Source organism: Rhynchophorus ferrugineus, unplaced genomic scaffold (assembly GCF_030347505.1).
Source record: "Rhynchophorus ferrugineus isolate W39M unplaced genomic scaffold, kcgeb_rfMv2 rfM5, whole genome shotgun sequence".
NCBI lineage: Eukaryota > Metazoa > Arthropoda > Insecta > Coleoptera > Curculionidae > Rhynchophorus > Rhynchophorus ferrugineus.
In genome coordinates this window covers 24,175,974-24,202,006 of record NW_027472584.1, presented here as the reverse complement: position 1 = coordinate 24,202,006, position 26,033 = coordinate 24,175,974, and the positions used below count along the sequence as shown (strand labels likewise).

The 26,033-nt window shown below is 33.4% G+C and overlaps 3 protein-coding genes and 1 long non-coding RNA gene across 6 annotated transcripts in view; all 4 read right to left on the bottom strand.

The window, feature by feature from the left end:
* Positions 1 to 26,033, bottom strand: part of LOC143197535 (lachesin) — a 543,053-nt gene that overhangs the window by 314,927 nt on the left and 202,093 nt on the right. The gene's annotated exons all lie outside the window — the stretch shown is intronic.
* LOC143197265 (uncharacterized) lies at positions 4,590 to 5,247 on the bottom strand. Of its 2 annotated transcripts, XR_013005965.1 has the most exons (3): positions 5,157 to 5,247; positions 4,937 to 5,067; positions 4,590 to 4,883 (listed from the first exon to the last, which is right to left on the bottom strand). It is a non-coding gene; the product is annotated as an uncharacterized LOC143197265 (long non-coding RNA). The 2 variants fall into 2 exon arrangements; XR_013005964.1 differs by having other exon boundaries at positions 4,937 to 5,194.
* Positions 12,653 to 14,990, bottom strand: LOC143196846 (uncharacterized). Of its 2 annotated transcripts, none has more exons than XM_076404715.1 (2): positions 14,707 to 14,990; positions 12,653 to 14,595 (listed from the first exon to the last, which is right to left on the bottom strand). In XM_076404715.1, the coding sequence occupies exon 2, from the start codon at positions 13,200 to 13,202 to the stop codon at positions 12,702 to 12,704; it is 501 nt and encodes a 166-aa protein (XP_076260830.1). In that variant the 5' UTR covers positions 13,203 to 14,595; positions 14,707 to 14,990; the 3' UTR covers positions 12,653 to 12,701. The 2 variants fall into 2 exon arrangements, with proteins under 2 accessions (XP_076260830.1, XP_076260831.1); XM_076404716.1 differs by having other exon boundaries at positions 14,255 to 14,595.
* LOC143197704 (uncharacterized) lies at positions 20,443 to 21,280 on the bottom strand. The gene is made up of 2 exons (XM_076406332.1): positions 21,040 to 21,280; positions 20,443 to 20,985 (listed from the first exon to the last, which is right to left on the bottom strand). The coding sequence occupies exons 1-2, from the start codon at positions 21,150 to 21,152 to the stop codon at positions 20,457 to 20,459; spliced, it is 642 nt and encodes a 213-aa protein (XP_076262447.1). The 5' UTR covers positions 21,153 to 21,280; the 3' UTR covers positions 20,443 to 20,456.

Here is a 26,033-nt window from a genome sequence, read left to right as displayed (position 1 = left end):
CACATACACCATCTTCAAGAAGCAAAAGCTCTTACAGCTTGGTTGATGTGAAGCAGTAGATTCACCTTTTTTCGCCTATATTATATTTTTATCGCTTTGACGGCTATACTATTTCGCGGCTACACAACATTGCGGTGTTGATAAAGTGTATATATCCAATAATAAATGAATAAATAAAAGAAAATTAATAACACACACAGGCCAGTTAAAAGTATAAATAATGTATATAAAATTTAAAAACGGACACAAATACAAGACTACAAACACAACCATGATAAAATAGATGATAGTTATGTTATGGTTACTTGGTCAGCGACACTTATCTTAGCATAGATTAGATTCTATGGAGAAAGTCGATTTCCCGTAGAAATCCGGGGAGTCCGTCTGTTTTATGTGATATTATGAGACAAAACTCACAGTCAGAATCTCAGTCGAATCAGTTTTTTACATATATAATCCTATTTGATTCAATTCCAAACAATTGATTCCAAGAACCTGAACAACACCTTGATTTTTTCCTCGTTAATTCTCAAGCCATATGGTTCTGCAATGCGAACTGTATCATAAAGAACATTAGAAGCCTCAACCACTTGTATTAACCAACATGCCAGATAGTTTATAGTTCATATTGACGCAATGTCGGTTTGCATCCACTAAAATACTGGCTCATATCTCAAATGAATTTAACAAATCAACAGGTAATGGAACGAACGCAAGATACCTTAAAAATTGTAGAAAATGCGACGACGTTAAGTAACACCAATGCTGTGCGAGAAATGAGCATCTTGCCTTGGCTAAGCACCGCTTGGATATTGGCTACTACATCCAGTTCAATTAAACTGAGATGATAGCGTTTTAATATTCATAAACGTCAAAACAACATCATCAAAGACAATGATCATTTATAGAATACTCATTATTAGAATTTATTTCCTGGAAGAAGCAACATGTAATGATTGTATAATATAGGTGGTTTAATCAGAGTAGTTGTAATGACAGCATGCAGTAGACAATAAAAGGCATTTCTCAGCTTCAAGCTACTCTAAAATTTACATTCACGTTATTCTTTACCAGTTTTACTCAGTACATGTTACACCCTTGTTATTTTTAATAGATAATAGCAGTAGTATTCTGAATTTGGTTGGTAAATCGAATATTATTTTATGTAGAATGTAGAATATAGAGAAAAATCGACAAGAAAGAGATGGATTGGATCTAAGTAAAGTGACCATTTGCTTCTTGTAACCAGGTAATATAATAATGGCAAGCTATTGGAGTTAAAAAATACATTGCCTTTGTTGTTCGCTTGTAATCTTGGAGTCTCAATATAAACAAACATTTTTTCGCCATATCTTGAATTCAGGCGGCCGTTTAAATTTAAGTTTACGTTAATTGTAGCATTTTTTCTGTTATATAGTCCAGGGATCTAATACAACAGACCTTTAACTGATCGTATGATATTTATGACATGGGAAAAGGATTATGCCTTGAGACAAAATATAATATCACATGGTATCGAATGCATGGTGATATCATGCCAATCAAGAAAGGGTCGTTCGTTGTCGAGTATTTCGGATAATGGTATTCCAGTACCTAGGCTGCTATACGAAGCCTGTCAGAGGTTTCACATTATGACACCTAGAACCGTTATCCGAAACTCACGCGTTCTATCGGCACGAGAAGTTTCTTGCGGAAAGAGTAGTTCCCACTTCGATATCCTGAATGAATCGGGGCAAGAAAAGGGTTTCTTGGACCAGCCTTATACCACACACCACCAAGAACCCGAGGGACGAGCTTCTGCGATAAAACACGGTGCATCGACAACAAGAAGCAGTGTTGTTAGAGGTATTGTAAAATAAGTATTGTTAAAAATATTGAAGAAAGTATTGGAGAAAGCATTATTTGCAGAAAACATTAACAAATAAAGAATTGTTAAGATATTTTTGGCCAGAAAACATAGTTAATGAAAAATTGACTGAAGATTGGCCACTAAGAAGGACATCAGAATTAGACAGAATTAAGAAAAAAGAATTTGAAGATAACAGTATTAGAAGAATTAAAGATAGTTGTTCCCAGAAAACGTAGTTAATGAAAAATTGACTGAAGATTGGCCACTAAGAAGGACATCAGAATTAGACAGAATTAAGAAAAAAGAATTTAAAGATAACAGTATTAAATGAATTAAAGAGAATTGTTTAATTGCCAGCATGTTTAATAGAAGCATTGATTGAAATTAAGCACTGAACAAAAGAAGCGTAGAAATAAAAAAATGTAAGGACTGAGGAATTAAACCTAAGACTTTTTTGTATTATTGGTTTAAATAAAACCTCTCGTCTTTGGGTATTTTACTCAAAGAAGAGAGAAAATAAAGTGTATTTTTAGTTATACCATTGGTTTCCCTAAAACATCTCAACACCGTTATCTACAGATGCAATATGATACAATATCTATTTTGCTCAGCTGTGAATGTTAGTGGAAACAATTAACTATCTAAACAGTACTGTGATCTGAGGGGCAATCTATTTTGAAGGATTTTTACCCTCAGCATCGCTGGGTATCGTTGTTCAACTAGTCGCCACTCTCCTTGAATAAAATGGTTTATAAAGCAATTTCACAGTCTTTCTGTGTTTAAAATTATTTTGCATGTTATAACTGACGCAGAATGTAGGACTCCGAGGAGACCACGAGGCTGTTATCTTTTGAATTCCATTCAGTTAAAATGGAATATCAAGATAACAAGATAAGTTGACGTCTTGGCAATCGTTCCACAGTTACTCGAAGCATTATTTGGTGTTGTTAACTGTAGTTCGGTCTAAAGGTACAACTGCAGCTGTAACGTTTCAGAAGGTAAGTTGAAGATGCCCAAAGATCCTAACTATAAACTGTTCTAAATAAGAAATATTTAAGCTCTTAAAAACATCCCTATTCCGTGGATTCACGGCATATGCATCATAGTTCCAGGTAAAAATCCACCAAATAAAGACTAGGGTGACAGTTAATCAACATATTCTATCGTAATTTCTATCGAAGCTTGCAGTTCAGGATGAACGACTACCAAAAAGCGAGCTGTAGTAGCTTAGTTTCGTAACAGTACTATTTCGGAGTTCTTCAAAGGCAAACTGGATGACGAAGGTCCAAATGATATAAAAAAAAACAGAGACGAAATAATGACCAGATACATCTTTGTGACCGTTTCTTTAAGAGAAATGTATATTATATACTGAAACATTATGCCCATGGCTATAACAGTCATGCGCAAGAACCATGTATTTTAAAACTACCTGAATGGTGAACGACTTAGACGGGCAGACCTGTTTATACTCTCAGTGTCGCCTTGTATAGCCGTTCAACTAGTAGCCTACACTTTCCGTAAAATAAAATAGTTTTTAAAGTAGATTAATAGTTTTCGTTGTTTCCTATATCCTTTCACATATTATAATTGAAAGTCGGTAGGATTCCAGGGAGATTATAAGGCTGTTCTCTTTTGAATCCATTGAATTAAAATGGCATATAATTGATTATCAAGAAAAGAATATGTTGACGTATTGGCAATCGTCCCGCAGTGTTGTTAAATGTATTGCGGTCTAAAGGTACACCTGAAGCTGTAAGGTCTCAGAGAGTGGATTAAAGATGTCCAAAGACCTAAGCTATAAGCTATTCTAAATTAGAAATATATAAGCTTTGAAAATCATCCCTATTCCGTGGATTCCCGTCGCATACATCACAGTTCTAGATATATGGCTACCAAATACGGAGTAAAGTGGTAGTTAATCAACATAGTCTACAGGAATTCGGATAGATGCTTAAAGTTCAGGATGAACGACCACCAAAGGCATATAGTAGTAGCTAAGTTCCTTACCTATAGACCAATGTAATCTGGAATCGCGAAAACTTGGAAAACAATTCCATAGAGAGACACCATGGAAATTTGAGTAGAAATAGTACAATCTCGATAATTTTCAAAGGAAACCTGGCGAGCTAAGGTACAGGCGATATTCAAACTTAGTTTTATTAGAACTATAAGCTGCGTAGAAGGCACAATGACCACGTCCATTCCTATTTTTTTTTAGAAGAGGTATTTTAATGATATATTTTATTATTCGAAAACTACTGTACTGTAGTCTGAGTGTCCATCTTCTTTGAATGGTCTTACGAGAAAAATATATAAAATTAGACGTCGGAATGATTGATATCCTCAGTTTCACTTTGTATCGACGTTCAACCAATCACCTCTTCTTTCTTTGAATAATACTGGTTTTTAAGTAAATTAACATTATTCCTTGTTTAAAATCCTTTGCTATATTATAACTTATATTCTTTAAACTCTCGGAGAGAAACTGTAAATTTTTGAACTAATATATCGATCTAGTAAAGAACAGACAGATCACAATTAATTAGGTTATTTCGCTACATACTTTATCTATAGATGTATACGTTCGTCTATATAAAGTATATATATCCTAAATATTACTATCATGATATCTAGACAAATACAACGATTTCAACTGAAAAACATATTTATTGAACAACTTTTACATTCATTACTGAATATAAAAAACTTTATTTGAACAGAAACATTACAACGAAATTTAGGTCAATGGTAAAACGTTAGTTTACATGACCGAACACAAATACAAATTTGAAAGAAGCTACGTAGTAAGAAAGTAACTAAGTAGAAAATACGCTAAGATTACGAGGAATGATTATTTTAATCTTCCTCTTTTTTTTCTTCTTCTTCTCTATCTAGCGGACTGGTTTTGGTCGGGATCCTGGCGACAATTTCTTCCAGGCAAAAGCGGAATCGACGCACGTGCAATGTTCTATGAATATCCTCCACCATTCTGTGGATCTCGGACATATCGACATAGCTGGCCATCATCTCCCTAGGTGAAAACAAATGTATTGGCAAAAAAATTACGACAAAATTGGTACTTACTCGAGGCTTAGGACGGATCTCAACCAGTCAAGCATGGATATTAATACTTGTTCACCTATGTCTGATTCGAAACATGGTTTCGGAGGATCTCTCGGTGGGTCTGCGGACGCCATATCGCCTTACGGTTGAAACTAGTGTCCCGCAAGGAAATACGAGTTTATAATAAATACGGACCCGTAATTTTACCCAATAATAACAATTAAGCATATTTTATATTTACCTGTTTATTTATTTCAACAATTAGAACTAAATATCTGCAGCAACACCAGGAAAGCGTCAGATAAATGAATCTTCAAGATGGCGACTAGGGCCTAACGTGAAAAAATATTCTATAATAATCGAAAACGGTCGTCCTGTTATTAGTCGTTGCCAGGCAACGAGGCTTATTTCTATTGGTCGAAAATGACAGGGAAAAATGCAGGCGTCTAATGTCGGTGTCAGTTAAATATTTTCATACAGATATAATGTTTGACTTTAAAATCACAAAAAGTTTTGATGTAATTTTAATACGCGTGTATAATTTATACAATACCAACATTACAATTTATAACAATGTATTGCCCTTTACCGACTCTAAATATGAATTTTTCTGAAATATCCTCGTAGTATATAGCCAAGAGCATGCTAAAATTCCACAAAGATACCAGCAAGTAGTAACCCCGTATTAATCCGAATATTTCTATATAATGGGTGAAAGATAAAGCCATAAGGGGTATATTTTATAAAATATTTATAACTTATATAAATTGTATACCTTTAGTGTAAACTATAGCTATAAAATATTATAATTTTATAATTGATGAATAATTGATGTATTTTCTCGCATTCGTCTTGCTTGTGAATTAATTCAAGTACAACAGAATAGTAGTAATAAATTAACTGTAAATTAAGATTGTACTAAGCCTATCTAATAAAGATTTTAACTAATAAAAAAAAGTCGAAGTTTATTAAAATACAAGGAAATATTTATTATTCTCTGTTTTACTAATGATCAAATATTACTGGAATTTATACAGATATATTTATGAGGAAAGCGACATTATTAGTTATTTTAGTTAAAATAACGTAGGTAGAAAGTATAGCTCTATGATAATTCTTTAAGCAACGAAACCCCAGGGGGCCCAGAGCAAGAAAACTCAGGAAAATTAATGTTTTTGTTTATTTGTAACGTACAATTTTGAAGCAAACACTATTGAGTGCTTGTTTCATGATTGGTGTAACATTTTTCAAGTCGAACAATTCAAAATATGGAGTTGTGTCTTCGAGTTAAGGGAGTCTCTGCTTTTGGGTCGTCCTGTTCGTTCACGTTATACGGTTTGATCCAGCGTTCAAAAAGTTCCTATTTGTGTATTCTGTACTGAAATATGGCATGTAAATCTTCAAGACACATGTCGAATTTTCGGCTGTGGATTTCCCTCAAAAAGACTTCTCTACGGTTCAAAATGTGTCGACCCTTATCGGCTAATCTCTCAATGTGTCGTCTAAAATATCAAGAAGACTATTACTGGAGGCAGTTTACGACGTTTAAGTGCCCAAACAATAAGTGTAAAGTGATTTTAGTACGATTTGTGTTGAGATTTTTGGACGCTTACCGGTTTCTCAAGATATATTCCACATCCTCCAATAGTTTTTCCAGCACTTTATCTTGGAAGTAGCAGAAACGGTACCTGTTCGAATAACTGTACTCCATGTTCACCACACTTTATATTTTTCGAAAACAAAAAAGAAAAAAATGTGGAGCGAGGTTCAAATTATTGCGACAACTTCAAACTGACATGAATGGTCAGGCGCACCTACAGGTAAGATTTTAGGTATACCTATAGTATATAAGGAGTAAAATAACTTTCCTGATTCTAAAGTTGATAAGTTCACGTCCTTTTACATCTTATATGGTCCAGGGCGATATTTTTGAAAACATTTATAGATTGATAAGATACAGTGTATCTCATAAATTACTTGTATGTCCTTGAAAATCATAGGCAAGAAATATATGACATTCGAAAAAACCTATTGGTTTTTAAACTTCTTTGAAACATGGTAGTTAAAAAAATACAAAACTTTCTTCATATATACAAGGTGATCAAAAACTTATACATAGAAAGTGACAAGGTATAACCAAGTGTCCAAATGCATAGAACTAAAGAAAAGAATACGGCCTGGATTTTTGTACAAATTAAATGAAATTTTTTCAAAGTGGGCAAATTATTTAATTTCTCTTTTTTCTTATCAATATCTTATATTATAATTTTATATTAATGTTATACCTGGGAATGTATTTATAAAATTTCTATTACCTATTCTAAATTTCCACTTTTTTTGAGAATTAACCTATTATTTCAAAAGAAAGATGTTTTCTGATAAATTCTAAACTTATATATTCTAAATAATATGTAAACCATTAGCAGAAAATGTAGTGGTTTTAAAGGGTTTATCCCTTATATTGTTTGTAGATAATGATTTAGAACCCTTCGAATACTTATTTATTTTTACCGAACTCGTTAATTTAGGATTAAATATATATTTCTTTTTAATTTTTTTAATTCATTTATGCATTCTCTTGAAATAGTCTGTTCAGTCACGGTTAAGAAATATTTGGTCTAACCTAGAAAATTTTGTGATTTTGGAGTATATCATTAGGAAGTATGCTCTTGATGATCATAGTCAAATAATAAATAGAATTCAAGAAAATCTTTAGGTTTTGAAACTTCCTCGGTATAAGATATTTAACAAAATACTAAATGGATTTTAAATATACAAGGGTCTCAAATACTAATATATAGAAAGTGACAAGATGTAAGCAAATGTCCTAATGCATAGAACTAAAGGGAAGAATAAAGTCTGGATTTCTGATACTAATTGAATATAATTTTTTTCCTAGTAGACACATTTTTTGATTTCCTTCATTTCTTATCAATATCTTCAATATCACACGTACACTAGTAAATATATCTTATGTAGAGCTACCTGTTTCAATGTTATATTTGGAAGCGTATCTATAAAATTTCTATTAGATGTTTTAAAAGTCCACATTCTCTTTGAGAATTAACCAATTTATTTAAAAGAGAGATACTCTTTGTTAATTTGTAGACGCACATGTACTAAAAAATACTTAAATTAGTAGCAGAAAATTAAGGGGCTTTAAAAAAGATGTAGATGATATGTAGAGTTATCAATTTCAATCTTACATCTTCGTGTGTATCTATAAATTTAGATGTTTTAGAAGTTCAAAATTGTTACTTGTTCTTTGAGAATCGACTAATTTCTATTAAAAAAATGCTTTTTGTTAAATTATAGACTGATATATACTAAAAAATAATTAAATTAATATCAGAAAATATAGTTTTAGAGGATTTATCGCAGACATTATTGAAAAGTTCACAAAACCTAAGTTCTTAACCATAACTATTTTCAGTTATGTTTAAATATATATTTAATTATATGTTTTCTTTGAATGTGCTGTTCAAGAAATATTTCGGCCGACCTGCGACCAAATGTGGATGAAAGTTGCTGTTAATCAACATATTCTACCGGAATTTGTATTGAAGCTTGCAGTTCAGGATGAACGACCACCAAAGAGCAGGTTATAGTAGCATAGTTTTGCAACCGTAGATTAATGGAATTCGGAGACACCAAAACATAGAAGTACTTTATATAGACGGACATCATGAAAATTTGGATAGAAACAGTACTATTTCGAAGTTCTTCAAAGGCAAACTGGATGACGAAGGTCCAAATGATACTCAAAAAAAAAACAAAAAACAGAGACGGAATAATGACCAGATACATCTCTGTGACCGTTTCTTTAAGAGGAAGGTATATTATATAGTGAAACATTACGCCCATGGCTATAACGGTCATGCGCAAGGGCCATGAACTTTAAAACTACCTGAATGGTGAACGAGTTAGGCGGGCAGACCTTTTTATACTCTCAGTGTCGCTATGTATCACCGTTCAACCAGTCGCCTACTCTTTCCGTAAAATAAAATAGTTTTTAAAGTAGATCAATAATTTTTGTGGTTTCTATATCTTTTCACATATTATAATTGAAAGTCGGTGGGATTCCAGGGAGATTATAATGCTGTTCTCTATTGAATCCATTGAATTAAAATAGCATAAAATCAACTATCAAGAAAAGAATACGTTGACGTATTGGCAATCGTTCCGCAGTCACTCGAAGCGTTCCTTGGTGTGGATAAATGTAGTTACGTCAAATGGTACAATTGCAGCTGTAATGTTTCAGAATGTGGATTGAAAATGCCCAAAGACCCTATCTATAAACTATTCTAAATAAGAAATATAAGCCTTGGAAAACATCCCTAGTCCGTGGACTTCCGACGCATACATCACAGTTCCAGGTAAAAGGACACCAAAGGCGAATTAGAGCTGCTGTTAATCAATACAGTCCATAGGAGTTTCTTATATTAATCACTGAATATAAAAGGAATAAAAAATTTAATAAAAAGCATTGAAATGAAATATAACTCAATGGTAAAATGTTATTTTACAAGACCGAGCACACATAAAAAATTAACAGAAACGGCTGCGTATTCTACGAACACGATGAGTGAATTACTTCATTTGCTCTTTCTTCTCCATCTCTTCCTTCTACTTGCCTTCAACCTGGGGCACTGGAACAATGAAACCATCTCTCCATCTATATTCTCTCGTTCTCTGTTAAGAAAACCAGCAGAGACATTTCAGTTCTCTTATGAACTGTCCGAATGCTCCAGTAGAAGATGTAACAGTCTTTCTATGTTTTTACAATTGAAACAGCCAAATGTCGGTAATTTCGTTCCTAAAGTTCTGTAAATAAACCTCCGGTAGAATTAGGATGAACTCTAATATGTACAGATCCTATTCGCCAAGGAATGCCAGCCAATCTTCTACTTTGATCCTGCTTTGTGTGCAGTAGAGGAACCTGACGTTAATTTTACTCCAGACAAACGCAGAATCGATGGATCTCATCATGGAGATTGTCCACAAATCAATTTATCTCAACCATATCAATAAAGGATGGCAATATCACCCTAGTTGAAAATACATGTATATACATGGAAATAAATACATGAAAATATATGGTAAAAAATACGGCGAAACTTACAAGACCTAACACAGATACAAAATTAAAAGAAGCAGCTGCGTACTCTACGAACACGAGGAACGATTTATTTCTCTTTCATTTCCTTTTCCTTCTTTATCTCTTCCTCCTTCTTGTCTTCAACCTGAGACACTGGATCTAGTCGAGAACTTGAACGACAAAATATATCACCATTCTCTCGTTCTCTCTCATGGAAACCAGCAGAAACTATTTCAGTTCTCTTATGGACTGTTCGAATGCTCCAGTAGAAATTGTAACAGTATTTCTGTGTATTTTCAATTGAAACAGACAAATGTCTGTATTCTCGTTCCTAAACTTCTGGAAGTAAACTTCCGGTGGGGTTACGTGGAACCCTAATATGCTCAGATCTGCTTCGCCACGGGATGCCAGCAAATCTTCTACTTTAGTTCTGCTTTGCGTGCAGTAGAGGAACCTGGCGTACATTTTACTCCAGGTAAACACAGAATCGACGACTATGGATTTCTCCGTGAAGATTGTCCAAAATTCAGTTTATCTCAACCATATCGATAAAAAACAGCACGGCAAAAGTAATACTTATTCAAAGTTTGGGGCGAATTTTGCATGGACTAGCAGAATTTCGGGAATTCTTCACACATATAGGACAGGGAACGTCGCTGCGGGATATATTTCGATGGGTTTCCGAAAGCCATATCTGTTTGTATTTGAAACTAGCGTCCCATAGAGACTCAAAAATAGTGAATAATAAATAATAATAAAAAAGTAATAATAGTGTAATCTTCAAAAGAAAACTAGGGGGAGAAAGTACAGGCGATTTTCAAGCTTAATTTTATTAGAACTATAAGCTGAACAGATGATACAACGACCTTGTCCATTCCTGTGTTTTTTTCTTTAGGAGGGAAGTCTTGTATTATGCGAAAAGTACTGTATTGTGGTCTGAGGGGCCACCTTATTTGAATGGTATTAAGAGGGAGATATCTAAAAATAGAGGCCGGAATGGTTGATATCCTCAGTTTCACTTTACATCTCCGTTCAACCGATCACCTCTTCTTTCTTTGAATAAAACGGGTTTTTAAGTAAATTAATATTATTCCTTGTTTAACACCATTTGCCATATTATAACTTATATTCTTTAAACTCTCGGAAAGAAACTGTAAATTTATGAACATAATATATCGATCTAGTAAAGAACAGAGAGATCACAATTAATGAGGTTATTTCGCTATATATTTTATCTATAAATGTATGCTACCGTCTATATAAAGTATATATATCCTAAATATTACTGTCATTATATCTAGACTAATACTACGATTTCAATTTAAAAAAAAAACATATTTATGTAGTTACTTTTAGATTCATCACTGAAAATAAAAGACATATATTTTATCAAAAACATTACACTCAGATATAGGTCAATGGTGAAATGTCATGGTAAAAATGTTATAAAAGACCTAATACAGATACAAAATTAAAAGAAGCAGCTGCGTACTCTACGAACACGAGGAACGATGAAAGAGACTGCGACGCTGAAACGACAAAGTACATCACCATTCTCTCGTTCTCTCTCGTGGAAACCAGCAGAGACTATTCTAGTTCTCTTATGAACTGTTCGAATGTTCCAGTAGAAGTTGTACCAGTCTTTCTGTGTTTGTACAATTGAAACAGAAAAATGTCGGTAATTTCGTTTCTGATCATCTGGAAGTAAACCTCCGGTGAGGTTACGTCGAACTCTAGTATGTTCAGATCTTCTTCGCCAAGGGATGTCAGCCAATCTTCTACTTTGGTCCTGCTTTGAGTGATGTACAGAAACCTGGTGTCCATTTTACTCCAGGCAAACGCAGAATCGACAGATTCGACGGAATCGATAGATCTATGGATTTCTCTATGGAGATTATCCACAAATCAATTTGGCAAACAATATGGTAAAAGTAATACATATTTTACAAAGTTTCGAACGGATTTTGTATGGACAAGCAGGGTTTCAGGAATTCTTTATACATGTAGGACAGGGAACGCCGCTTCGGGGGATTTTTGGATAGGTTTCCAGAAACCATATCTCTTTGCGTTTGAAACTAGCGTCCCATAGAGACCCAGAATCAGTGCTCCTTTGGAGATTTTCAAAGGAAAACTAGGGGAAAAAAGTACCGGCGATTTTCAAGCTTAATTTCATTAAAAGTATTAACAGTCCAGATGGGGGCCACGAACACGTCCATTCCTGTGGTTTTTCTAGATGAGGTAGATGTTGCATTATACGAAAAAGATTGTAAGGCAATTTGAGGGGCCATCGTTTTGAATGGCGTTACAAGTGATATATCTAAAAATAGAAATACAGATGATTTATATCCGGAGTATCACTTTGAACCGACCTTCTACAAATCATCTTTTCTGTAAATTTCTGCGCATAACCTATTAATCTATTAAAGAATGGATAAACCCTTACTAATGAGATTATTATCTGATGCTGTCTTAAGAAATATACTTCCATCTATATAAAATACATATTCTATACATTACTGTCATTATATCTACACTAATAGTCGGATTTCAACTAAAAAAACATATTTATTGAACAACTTTTATATTCATTACTGAATATAAAAGAACATTTATTTTAACAGAAACATTACAAGGAAATTTAGGTTAATGGTAAAACGTTAGTTTACATAACCGAACACAAATACAAAATTAAAAGAAGCAGCTGTGTGCTCTACGAAGACGGGGAAAGATTTTCTTCTCCTTTTTATTCTGTCTTTCGTCCTCCTTGTTGTCTTCTATCGCTGGTACTGGATCGGGACGGGAGCTGGGTCCAGCTTCCTTGAAATCCATAACCATTCTCTCGTACTCTATCATAGAAGGCAGCAGAGATTCCCTCAGTTCTCTTATAAACCGGTCATAATCGAAAGCTCGAGTAGAAGTTGAAACGGTCTTCCTGTATTCCTCCAGTTGCATCAACCAAATATCGGTAACCTCGTTCCTAAATTTCTGGAAGTAAATCTCCGGTGGGGTTACGTCGAATCCTGGAACGCTCAGATCTTCTTCATCAAGGGATGCCAGCCAATCTTCCACTTTAGTCCTGCTCTGAGTGCAATCGAGGAACCTGGCGTGCATTTCCTCCAGGCAAACGCGGAATCGACGCCTGTGGATTTCTCTATGGAGATCGTCCACAAATCGATTTATTTCAGTCATGTCGATAAAGGGGGAGAGTAACACCCTAGGTGAAAATAAATGTGTTGGTAAACAAAATTTCGACGAAATTGGTACTTACTGGAGGTTTAAGAGGAATCTCACATGGGAAAGCAGGGTTATCAAAAATTCTTCCCCTATATCGGATAGGGAACGCCGTTTCAGTGGATCTCTGGATAGGTCTCCGGAAGCCATATTTCTTTGTGGTTGAAATTAGTGTCCCGCAAGAAAATACGAGTTTATAATAAATACGGACTCGTAATTTTACCCAATAATAACAATTAAGCATATTCTATATATACCTGTTTATTTAATTCAACAATTAGAACTAAATATCTGCAGCAGCACCAGAAAAGCGTCAGATAAGTGAATATTCAAGATGGCGACTAGGCCCTAACGTCAAAAATATTCTAGAATATTCTAAAACGACCTATTTCCTGTTATTAGTCGTTGCCAGGCAACGAGGCTTATTTCTATTGGTCGACAATGACAGGGAAAATGCAGTGTCAGTTATATATTTTCATACAGATATAATGTTTGATTTTAAAATCACTAAAAATTTTGATGTAATTTTAATACGCGTGTATAATTTATACAATAATAACGTTACTATTTATAAGAATGTAATGCCGTTTACCATGTTTAGATATGAATATCTTTAATATATCCCCCCGTAGTATATAGTCAAGAGCATTATAAGATCCCACAAAGAAACCAGCAAGTAGTAACCCCGTATTAATCGGAATATTTCTATACAATGGGTAAAAGATAAAGCCATAAGGAGTATATTTTATGAAATATTTATAACCTAACATATCATTGACATTGACGTGAAAACGAAACTGACAGTTGTAGTTTATAAAAACACAGAGAAAAATGTATTATTCTCTGTTTTACCAATGACCAAATATTACTGGAATTTATGAAGATATATTTATGAAGAAAGCGACATTATTTGATGTTATTTTATGTAAAATAAGGTAGGTGGAAAGTATAGCTCTATGACAATTCTTTAAGCAACGAAACCCCAGGGGGCCCAAAGCAAGAAAACTCAGGAAAATTAATGTTTTTCTTTATTTATAACGTACAATTTTGAAGCAAACACTATTGAGTGTTTGTTTTATGATTGGTGGAACATTTTTCAAGTCGAACAATTCAAAATATGGAGCTGTGTCTTCGAGTTAAAGGAGTCTCTGCTTCTGGGTCATCCTGTTCGTTCACGTTGTACTGTTTGATCCAGCGTTCAACAAGTTCCTTTTTGTGTATTCTGTAGTGAAATATGGCACGTAATTCTTCAAGACACATGCTGAATTTTCGGCTGTGGATTTCCCTCAAAAGGGCTTCTCTACGGTTCAATATGTCTCGACCCTGATCGGCTAATCTCTCAATGTGTCGTCTACAATATCAAGAAAACTATTACTGGAGACAGTTTACGACGTTTAAGTGCCCAAACAATAAGTGTAAAGTGATTTTAGTGCGATTTGTGTTGAGATATTTGGACGCTTACCGGTTTCTCAAGAGATTTTCCACATACTCCAATAGTTTTTCCAGCACATTATCTTTTAAGTAGCAGAAAAGGTACGTGTTCGAATAACTGTACTCCATGTTCACCCACACGTTATATTTCCCGAAAAAAAAGGAAAAAAAAGCGGAGCGAAGTTCAAAATATTGCGACAACTTCAAACTGACATGAATTGTCAGGCACACCTACAGGTAAGATTTTAGGTATACCTATAGTATATAAGGAGTAAAATAACTTTCCTGATTCTAAATTTGATAAGTTCACGTTCTTATACATCTTATATGGTCCAGCGTGATATTTTTGACAACATATATAGATTGATAAGATACAGTGTATCTCATAAATTACTTGAATGTCCTTGAAAATCATAGACAAGAAATATATGACATTCGAAAAAACCTATTGGTTTTTAAACTTCTTTGAAACATGGTATTTAAAAAAATACAAAACTTTCTTCATATATACAAGGTGATCAAAAACTAATACATAGAAATAAAAAAGGAATAACCAAGTGTCCAAATGCATAGAACTAGCGGGAAGAATACAGTTTGGATTTCTGATACTAATTGAATATCTTTTTTTCAAAGTGGACAAATTACCTAATTTTTCTTTTTTCTTATTAATATCTCCAAGATTATATATATATACTAGAGCACATATCTTATGTAGAGTTATCAGTTTCAATGTTATACCTCGGAACGTATCTATAAAATTTCTACTGAATGTTCTAAAATTCCACTTTTCCTTTAAGGATTAACAAATTTCTTTAAAAGAAAGATGCTTTTTGTTCAATCCTAAACTTATACTAAATAATACGTGAACTACTAAAAGAGGATAATAGTAGTTTTAAAGGGTTCATCGCAAAAATTATTGAAAAGTCCACAAAACGAAACATTTTTAACTTAGTTAATTTCATATACGTTTTAATAAATATTTTCATAAATTATGTCGAATAGTATCTAATAAAAATCTGAAATAATACTAAAATAATGTATAGTCACCAAATTATAGGTAACATATCGTGTATAGGTAATCATTTCCCATCCTTCGAATCCTTATTTATTTTTACAGGACTCGTTAATTTAGGATTAAATATAGGTTTCTTTTCAATTTATGCATTTTCATGGAATATTTTATTCATTCACAGTTAAGAAATATTTAGTCTAACCTTGTAAATTCAGCGATTTTGAAGTATATCGTTAGGAACTATGTCCTTGATGATCAGAGTCAAGTAATAAATAGAATTCAAGAAAACCAGTAGGTATTAAACTTCTTTGGTATTTGATATTCAACAAAATAATGGGGATCAAGGGATCAATACAAGGGGATCATAAACTAATATGTGGAAAGTGACAAGGTATAAGCAAATCTCGATCTTAATGCATATATCTAAAGGCAATAATACCGTCAGGATTTGTGATACTAACATGAATATATTTTTTCCAAGTGGACACATTTTCTAATTACTCTTATTTCTTATCAATATCTTCAGTATTATGTGCATACTAGTGCATATATCTTATGTAGAGTTGCTACTTTCAGTGTTATACCTAAAGAGATACCTATAAAATTTCTATTAGATGTTCCAAAACTCCACTTGTTCATTGAGAATTAACCAATTTATTTAAAAGAGAGATACTCTTTGTTAATTTGCAGACCTGCATGTACTAAAACATAATTAAATTAGTGGCAGAAAATTAAGAGGCCTTAAAAGAAATGTAGATGTTATGTAGAATTATCAATTTCAATCTTACATCTTCATGTGTATCTATAAATTTAGATGTTTTAGAAGTTCAAAATTGTTACTTGTTCTTTGAGAATAAACTAATTTCTTTTAAAAAATGCCTTTTGTTAAATTATAGACTTATATATACTAAAAATAATTAAATTAATAGCAGAAATATAGTAGTTTTAGAGGATTTATCGCAGACATTATTGAAAACTTCACAAAACCTAAGTTCTTAACTTTAACTATTTTCAGTTATGTCTTAATATATATTTAATTCTATGTTTTCTTTGAATAATCTGTTCAAGAAATATTTCGGGCGACCTGCGACCAAATGTGGATAAAAGTTGCTGTTAATCAACATATTCTACCGGAATTTGTAACGAAGCTTGCAGTTCAGGATGAATGACTGCCAAAGGCAGGTTGCAGTAGCATAGTTTTGCAACCGTAGATTAATGGAATTCGGAGTCGCCAAAACTTAAAAGTACTTTATATAGAGGGACACCATGAAAATTTGGATAGAAACAGTACTGTTTCGAAGTTCTTTAACGGCAAATTGGTTGATGAAGGTCCAATTGATACTCAAAAAGAAACAAAAACATAGATGGAATAATGACCAGATAAATCTCTGTCACCGTTTCTTGAAGAGGAAGGTATATTATATAGTGAAACATTACGCCCATGGCTATAACGGTCATGCGCAAGAGCCATATATTTTAAAACTACCTGAATGGTGAACGAGTTAGACGGGCAGACCTTTTTATACTCTCAGTGTCGCTATGTATCGCCGTTCAACCAGTCGCCTACTCTTTCCGTAAAATAAAATAGTTTTTAAAGTAGATCAATAATTTTTGTTGGTTTCTATATCTTTTCACATATTATAATTGAAAGTCGGTAGAATTCCAGGGAGATTATAAGGCTGTTCTCTAGTGAATCCATTGAGTTAAAATGGCATAAAATTAACTATCATGAAAAGAATATGTTGACGTATTGTCAATCGTTCGCAGTCACTCCTAGCGTTCCTTGGTGTGGATAAATTTAGTTACGTCAAAAGGTACAGTTGCAGCTGTAATGTTTCAGAAGGTGGATTGAAAATGCCCAAAGACCCTATCTATAAACTATTCTAAATAAGAAATATTTAAACCTTGGAAAACATCCCTAGTCTGTGGATTTCCGACGAATATATCACAGTTCAAGATAAAGGGCCACCAAGCTGGAATTAGAGCTGCTGTTAATCAATATAGTCCATAGGAATTTCGTATATTCATCACTGACTATAAAAGGATATATATTTAATAAAAAAACAATAAAATGAAATATAGGTCAATGGTAAAATGTTATTTTACAAGACCGAGCACACATAAAAAATTAACAGAAACGACTCCGTACTCTACGAACACGAGGAGTAATTTCTTTCATTTGCTTTTTCTTCTCCATCTCTTCCTCCTACTTGTCTTCAACCTGGGGCACTGGAACGACAAAATCCATCAATATTCTCTCGATCAGCCTTAAGAAAACCAGGAGAGACATTTCAGTTCTCTTATGAACTCTTCGCATGCTCCAGTAGAAGATGTAACATTCTTTCTGTGTTTTTACAATTGAAACAGCCAAATGTCAGTAATTACGTTCCTGAACTTCTGTAAGTAAGCCTCCGGTAGGGTTACGTCGAACTCTAATATGTACAGATTTTTTTCGCCAAGGAATGCCAGCCAATCTTCTACTTTGATCCTGCTTTGTGTGCAGTAGAGGAACCTGGCGTGAATTTTACTCCAGACAAACGCAGAATCGATGGATCTCATCATGGAGATTGTCCACGAATCAATTTATCTCAACCATATCAACAAAAGAGGGCAATATCACCCTAGTTGAAAATACATGTATATACATGGAAATAAATACATGAAAATATATGGTAAAAAATACGGCGAAACTTAAGTATTAGTTTCAATGTCTCGGGTGGATTTTGCATGGACAAGCAGGGTTTCAGGAATTCTTCACCCATATAGTACAGGGAACGCCGCTTCGGGCGATTTTTCGATGGGTTTCCGGAAGCCATATCTGTTTGCGTTTGAAACTAGCGTCCTATAGAGACTCAAAAATAACAAAAGTGTTCCTTTGGAGATCTTCAAAAGTAAACTAGGGGAAGAAAGTACAGGCGATTTTCAAGCTTAATTTTATTAGAACTATAAACTAAACAGATGAGACAACGACCTCGTCCATTTTTGTGTTTTTTTCTTTAGGAGGGAACTGTTGTATTATACGAAAAGTACTGTATTGTTGTCTGAGTACCTTATTTGAATAGTCTTAAGAGTGGGATATCTAAAAATAGACGCCAGAATGATTGATATACTCAGTTTCGCTTTATATCTCCGTTCAACCGATCACCTCTTCTTTCTTTGAATAATACAGGTTTTTAAGTAAATTAATATTATTCCTTGTTTAAAATCCTTTGCCATATTATAACTTATATTCTTTAAACTCTCGGAAAGAAACTGTAAATTTATGAACATAATATATCGATCTAGTAAAGAACTAGTAAGCTACCTTCTATATAAAGTATATATATTCTAAATATTACTGCCATTATATCTAGACTAATACTACGATTTCAATTAAAAAACATATTTATGGAGCAACTTTTATATTCATCACTGAAAATGGAAGACATATATTTTATCAAAAACATTACAATCAAATACAGGTCAATGGTAAAATGCTATTTTACAAGACCTAACACAGATACAAAATTAAAAGAAGCAGCTGCGTACTCTACGAACACGAGGAACGATTTCTTTCATTTCCTTTTTATTCTTTATCTCTTCCTCCCTCTTGTCTTCAACCTGAGAGACGGGATCTGGTTGAGAGCTGGAACGACGAAATCCATCACCATGCTCTCGTTCTCTCTCATGGAAACCAGCAGAGACTATTCTAGTTCTCTTATGAACTGTTCGAATGCTTCAGTAGAAGATGTAACAGTCTTTCTGTGTTTGTACAATTGAAACAGCCAAATGTCGGTAATTTCGTTTTTGAACTTCTGGAAGTAAACCTCCGGTGAGGTTACGTCGAACTCTAGTATGTTCAGATCTTCTTCGTCAAGGGATATCAGCCAATCTTCTACTTTGGTCCTGCTTTGTGTGCAATAGAGAAACCTGGCGTGAATTTTACTCCAGGCAAACGCAGAATCGACGGATTCGACGAAATAGACAGACCTATGGATTTCTCTATGGAGATTGTCCACGAATTAATTTGGGAAACAATATGACAAAAGTGATACTTATTTAAAGTTTCAGACGGATTTTACATGGACAAGCAGGTTTTCAGGAATTCTTCAGACATGTAGGACAGGGAAGGCCGCTTCGGGGGATCTTTCGATGGGTTTCCTGAAACCATATCTCTTTGCGTTTGAAACTAGCGTCCCATAGAGACCCAGAATCAGTGCTCCTTTGGAGATTTTCAAAGGAAAACTAGGGGGAAAAAGTACAGGCGATTTTCAAGCTTAATTTTATTAAAAGTATAAACAGACCAGATGGGGGCAACGACCACGTCCATTCCTGTGGTTTTTCTTTATGAGGAAGATGTTGCATAATACGAAAAATATTGTAAGACAATTTGAGGGGCCATCGTTTTGAATGGTGTTACAAGTGATATATCTAAAAATAGAAATAGAGATGATTTTTATCCTCAGTATCACATTGAACTGACCTTCTACAAATCACCTTTCCTGTAAATTTCTGTGCATAACTTATTGATCTATTAAAGAATGGATAAATCCCTATTATTGAGAAGATTATCTGATGCTGTCTTAAGAAATATACTTCCATCTATTTAAAGTGTACATATTCTATACATTACTGTCATTATATCTACACTAATACTAGGATTTCAACTAAAAAAAACATACTTATTGAAAAACTTTTATATTCATTACATTCATTTTAACACAAACATTATAACGAAATTTAGGTCAATGGTAAAACGTTAGTTTACATGACCGAACACAAATACAAAATTAAAAGAAGCAGCTGTGTACTCTACGAAGACGGTGAATGATTTTCTTCTTCTCCCTTTTTTTCTTTCTTTCGTCCTCCTTCTTGTCTTCTATCACTGGCACTGGATCGGGACGGGAGCTGGGTCCAGCTTCGTTGAAATCCATAACCATTCTTTCGTACTCTCTCATGGAAGCCAGCAGAGATTCCCTCAGTTCTCTTATAAACTGGTCATAATCGAATGCTCCAGTAGAAGTTGAAACGGTCTTCCTGTACTCCTCCAGTTGTATCAACCAAATATCGATTATCTCGTTCCGAAATTTCTGGAAGTAAATCTCCGGTGGGGTTACGTCGAATCCTGGAACGCTCAGATCTTCTTCATCAAGGGATGCCAGCCAATCTTCCACTTTAGTCCTGCTCTGGGTGCAATAGAGGAACCTGGCGTGCATTTCCTCCAGACAAACTCGGAATCGACGCATGTGGATCTCTCTATGGAGATCGTCCATAAATCGATTTATTTCAGTCATGTCGATAAAGGGGGACAGTAACACCCTAGGTGAAAATAAATGTATTGGTAAACAAAATTTCGACGAAATTGGTACTTACTGGAGGTTTAAGAGGGATCTCACATGGGAAAGCAGGGTTTTCAAAAATTCTTCCCCTATATCGGATAGGGAACGCCGTGTCGGGGGATCTCTGGATGGGTCTCCGGAAGCCATATTTCTTTACGGTTGAAACTAGTGTCCCGCAAGGAAATACGAATTTATAATAAATACGGACCCGTAATTTTACCCAATAATAACAATTAAGCATATTTTATATTTACCTGTTTATTTATTTCACCAATTAGAACTAAATATCTGCAGCAATACCAGGAAAGCGTCAGTTAACTGAATCTTCAAGATGGCGACTAGGCTCTAACGTCAAAAATATTCTAGAATATTCTAAAACGATCTATTTCCTGTTATTGGTCGTTGCTAGGCAACGAGGCTTATTTCTATTGGTCGACAATGACAGGGAAAAATGCAGGCGTCTAATGTCAGTGTCAGTTAAATATTTTCATACAGATATAATGTTTGATTTTAAAATCACTAAAAGTTTTGATGTAATTTTAATACGCCTGTATAATTTATACAATACCAACATTACTATTTATAAGAATGTATTGCCGTTTACCAGGTTTAGATATGAATTTCTCCGTTATATCCCACCGTAGTATATAGTCAAGAGCATTATAAGATCCCACAAAGAAACCAGCAAGTAGTAACCCTGTATTAATCGGAATACTTCTATACAATTGGTAAAAGATAAAGCCATAAGGAGTATATTTTATTAAATATTTATAACCTAACATATCATTGACATTGACGTGAAAACGAAACTGACAGTTGTAGTTTATAAAAACACAGAGAAAAATGTATTATTCTCTGTTTTACCAGTGATCAAATATTACTGGAATTTATGAAGATATATTTATGAAGAAAGCTACATTATTTGATGTTATATTAGGTAAAACAAGGTAGGTGGAAAGTAGAGCTCTATGACAATTCTTTAAGCAACGAAACCCCAGGGGGCCCAAAGCAAGAAAACTCAGGAGAATTAATGTTTTTCTTTATTTGTAACGTACAATTTTGAAGCAAACACTATTGAGTGTTTGTTTTATGATTGGTGTAACATTTTTCAAGTCGAACAATTCAAAATATGGAACTGTGTCTTCGAGTTAAAGGAGTCTCTGCTTCTGGGTCATCCTGTTCGTTCACGTTGTACTGTTTGATCCAGCGTTCAACAAGTTCCTTTTTGTGTATTCTGTAGTGAAATATGGCATGTAATTCTTCAAGACACATGCTGAATTTTCGGCTGTGGATTTCCCTCAAAAGGGCTTCTCTACGGTTCAATATGTCTCGACCCTGATCGGCTAATCTCTCAATGTGTCGTCTACAATATCAAGAAAACTATTACTGGAGACAGTTTACGACGTTTAAGTGCCCGAACAATAAGTGTAAAGTGATTTTAGTGCGATTTGTGTTGTGACATTTGGACGCTTACCGGTTTCTCAAGAGATTTTCCACATCCTCCAAGAGTTTTTCCAGCACTTTATCTGAGATGTAGCAGAAACGGTGCCTGTTCGAATAACTGTACTCCATGTTCACCCACACTTTATATTTCCCGAAAAAAAAAGAAAAAAATGCGGAGCGAGGTTCAAAATATTGCGACAACTTCAAACTGACATGAATTGTCAGGCACACCTACAGGTAAGATTTTAGGTATACCTATAGTATATAAGGAGTAAAATAACTTTCCTGATTCTAAATTTGATAAGTTCACGTTCTTATACATCTTATATGGTCCAGGGCGATATTTTTGACAACATATATAGATTGATAAGATACAGTGTATCTCATAAATTACTTGAATGTCCTTGAAAATCATAGACAAGAAATATATGACATTCGAAAAAAACCATTGGTTTTTAAACTTCTTTGAAACATGGTATTTAAAAAAATACAAAACTTTCCTCGTATATACAAGGTGATCAAAAACTAATACATAGAAAGTGACAAGGAATAACCAAGTGTCCAAATGCATAGAACTAGCGGGAAGAATACTGTTTGGATTTCTGATACTAATTGAATATCTTTTTTTCAAAGTGGACAAATTACTTAATTTCGCTTTTTTCTTATTAATATCTCCAATATTATATATATACTAGAGCACATATCTTATGTAGAGTTATCAGTTTCAATGTTATACCTCGGAACGTATCTATACAATTTCTACTGAATGTTCTAAGATTCCACATATTCTATAAGAATTAACAAATTTCTTTAAAAGAAAGATGCTTTTTGTTCAATTCTAAATTTATACTAAATAATACGTGACCTATTAAGAGAAAATAATAGTACTTTTAAAGGCTTTATCGCAAAAATTATTGTCACAATTATTGTCAAATTAAGTCCACAAAACATAACATTTTAAACTTAGTTAATTTCATATACGTTTTAATAAATATTTTCATAAATTATGTCGAATAGTATCTAATAAAAATCTGAAATAATACTAAAATAATGTATAGTCACCAAATTATAGGTAACATATCGTGTATAGGTAATCATTACCCATCCTTCGAATTCTTATTTATTTTTAGAGGACTCGTTAATTTAGGTTTAAATATAGGTTTCTTTTCAATTTATGCATTTTCTTGGATTATTTTATTCATTCACAGTTAAGAAATATTTAGTCTAACCTTGTAAATTCAGCGATTTTGAAGTATATCGTTAGGAACTATGTCCTTGATGATCAGAGTCAAGTAATAAATAGAATTTAAGAAAACCAGTAGGTTTTAAACTTCTTTGGTATTTGATATTCAACAAAATAATGGGGATCAAGGGATCAATACAAGGGGATCATAAACTAATATGTGGAAAGTGACAAGGTATAAGCAAATCTCCATCCTCATGCATATATCTAAAGGCAATAATACCGTCAGGATTTCTGATACTAACATGAATATATTTTTTCCAAGTGGACACATTTTCTAATTACTCTTATTTCTTATCAATATCTTCAGTATTATGTGCATACTAGTGCATATATCTTATGTAGAGTTGCTACTTTCAGTGTTATACCTAAAGAGATACCTATAAAATTTCTATTAGATGTTCCAAAATTCCACTTGTTCCTTGAGAATAAACCAATTTATTTAAAAGAGAGATACTCTTTGTTAATTTGCAGACCTACATGTACTAAAAAATAATTAAATTAGTAGCAGAAAATTAAGAGGCTTTAAAAGAAATGTAGATGTTAGGTAGAGTTATCAATTTCAATCTTACATCTTCATGTGTATCTATAAATTTAGATGTTTTAGAAGTTCAAAATTGTTACTTGTTCTTTGAGAATCAACTAATTTCTTTAAAAAAATGCCTTTTGTTAAATTATAGACTTATATATACTAAAAAATAATTAAATTAATAGCAGAAAATACAGTGGTTTTAGAGGATTTATCGGAAAACCTGTTGAAGAGTACACAAAATAAAACTGTAAAATGTATATTTTTAGAACCATTTTTTGTTACCTTTTAATATATCTTTTCATGCAATTTATCTAATAGAGTTATCAGTTTCAATAATACATCTGCGAATGTATCTATAAAGTTTCTATTAGATGTTGCATATCATTCATTTTCCCATATTTTGGAGTATCCCCATTGCTCATAATCTGCTTCTTGGGCAACGTTTAACACTTTTGTCAATTGTTATCGAGTTTCAGTTAGGTCTTCATCTAGTAACTTTTGCAGTTTCGGATCTTCAAACTCTTTTGTTCTACAAGAACGTTATTTATCGACCTCGAAATCAGCATTCTTGAATTTTCGAAAACAAGCCTCACGTGTTTTTAAGGTTAGAACATGCTGCCTATAAGTGTCTACCAGCAAAGGATGTCTTTCAGTGGCTTCCTTCTTTTGATTAAATAAAAAAAGTAATGGGTGCCACAAATACATTCAAATTCTAAGACACGAAACTTTGAATATAATTTTTTCCAAGTCGACACACTTTTTAATTTTTATTTCTTATAAATATCTTCAATATCATATATATACCAGTGCATATATCTTATGTAGAGTTGTTAGTTTCAATCTTACATCTCCGTATGCTTATATTTAGATGTTTTAGAAGTTCAAAATTGTTACTTGTTATTTGAGAATCAACTAATTTCGTTTAAAAAATGCCTTTTGTTAAATACTGCACTTATATATACTAAAAAATAATTAAATTAATAGCAGAAAATATAGTAGTTTTAGAGGATTTATCGCAGACATTATTGAAAACTTCACAAAACCTAAGTTCTTAACTTTAACTATTTTCAGTTATGTTTAAATATATATTTAATTATATGTTTTCTTTGAATATTCTGTACAAGAAATATTTCGGCCGACTTGCGACCAAATGTGGATGAAAGTTGCTGTTAATCAACATATTCTACCGGAATTTGTAACGAAGCTTGCAGTTCAGGATGAACGACTGCCAAAGGCAGGTTGCAGTAGCATAGTTTTGCAACCGTAGATTAATGGAATTCGGAGTCACCAAAACTTAAAAGTACTCTATATAGAGGGACACCATGATAATTTGGATAGAAGCAGTACTGTTTCGATGTTCTTTAACGGTAAATTGGTTGATGAAGGTCCAATTGATACTCAAAAAAAACAGAGACGGAATAATGACCAGATAAATCTCTGTCATCGTTTCTTGAAGAGGAAGGTATATTATATAGTGAAACATTACGCCCATGGCTATAACGGTCATGCGCAAGAGCCATATATTTTAAAACTACCTGAATAGTGAACGAGTTAGACCTTTTTATACTCTCAGTGTCGCTATGTATCGCCGTTCAACCAGTCGCCTACTCATTTCGCAAAATAAAATAGTTTTTAAAGTAGATCAATAATTTTTTTTGTTTTCTATATTCCTTCACATATTATAATTGAAAGTATTATAAAGAAAGGTAGGATTTCAGGGAGATTATAAGGTTGTTCTCTATTGAATCCACTGAATTAAAATGGCATAAAATTAACTATCATGAAAAGAATATGTTGACGTATTGTCAAT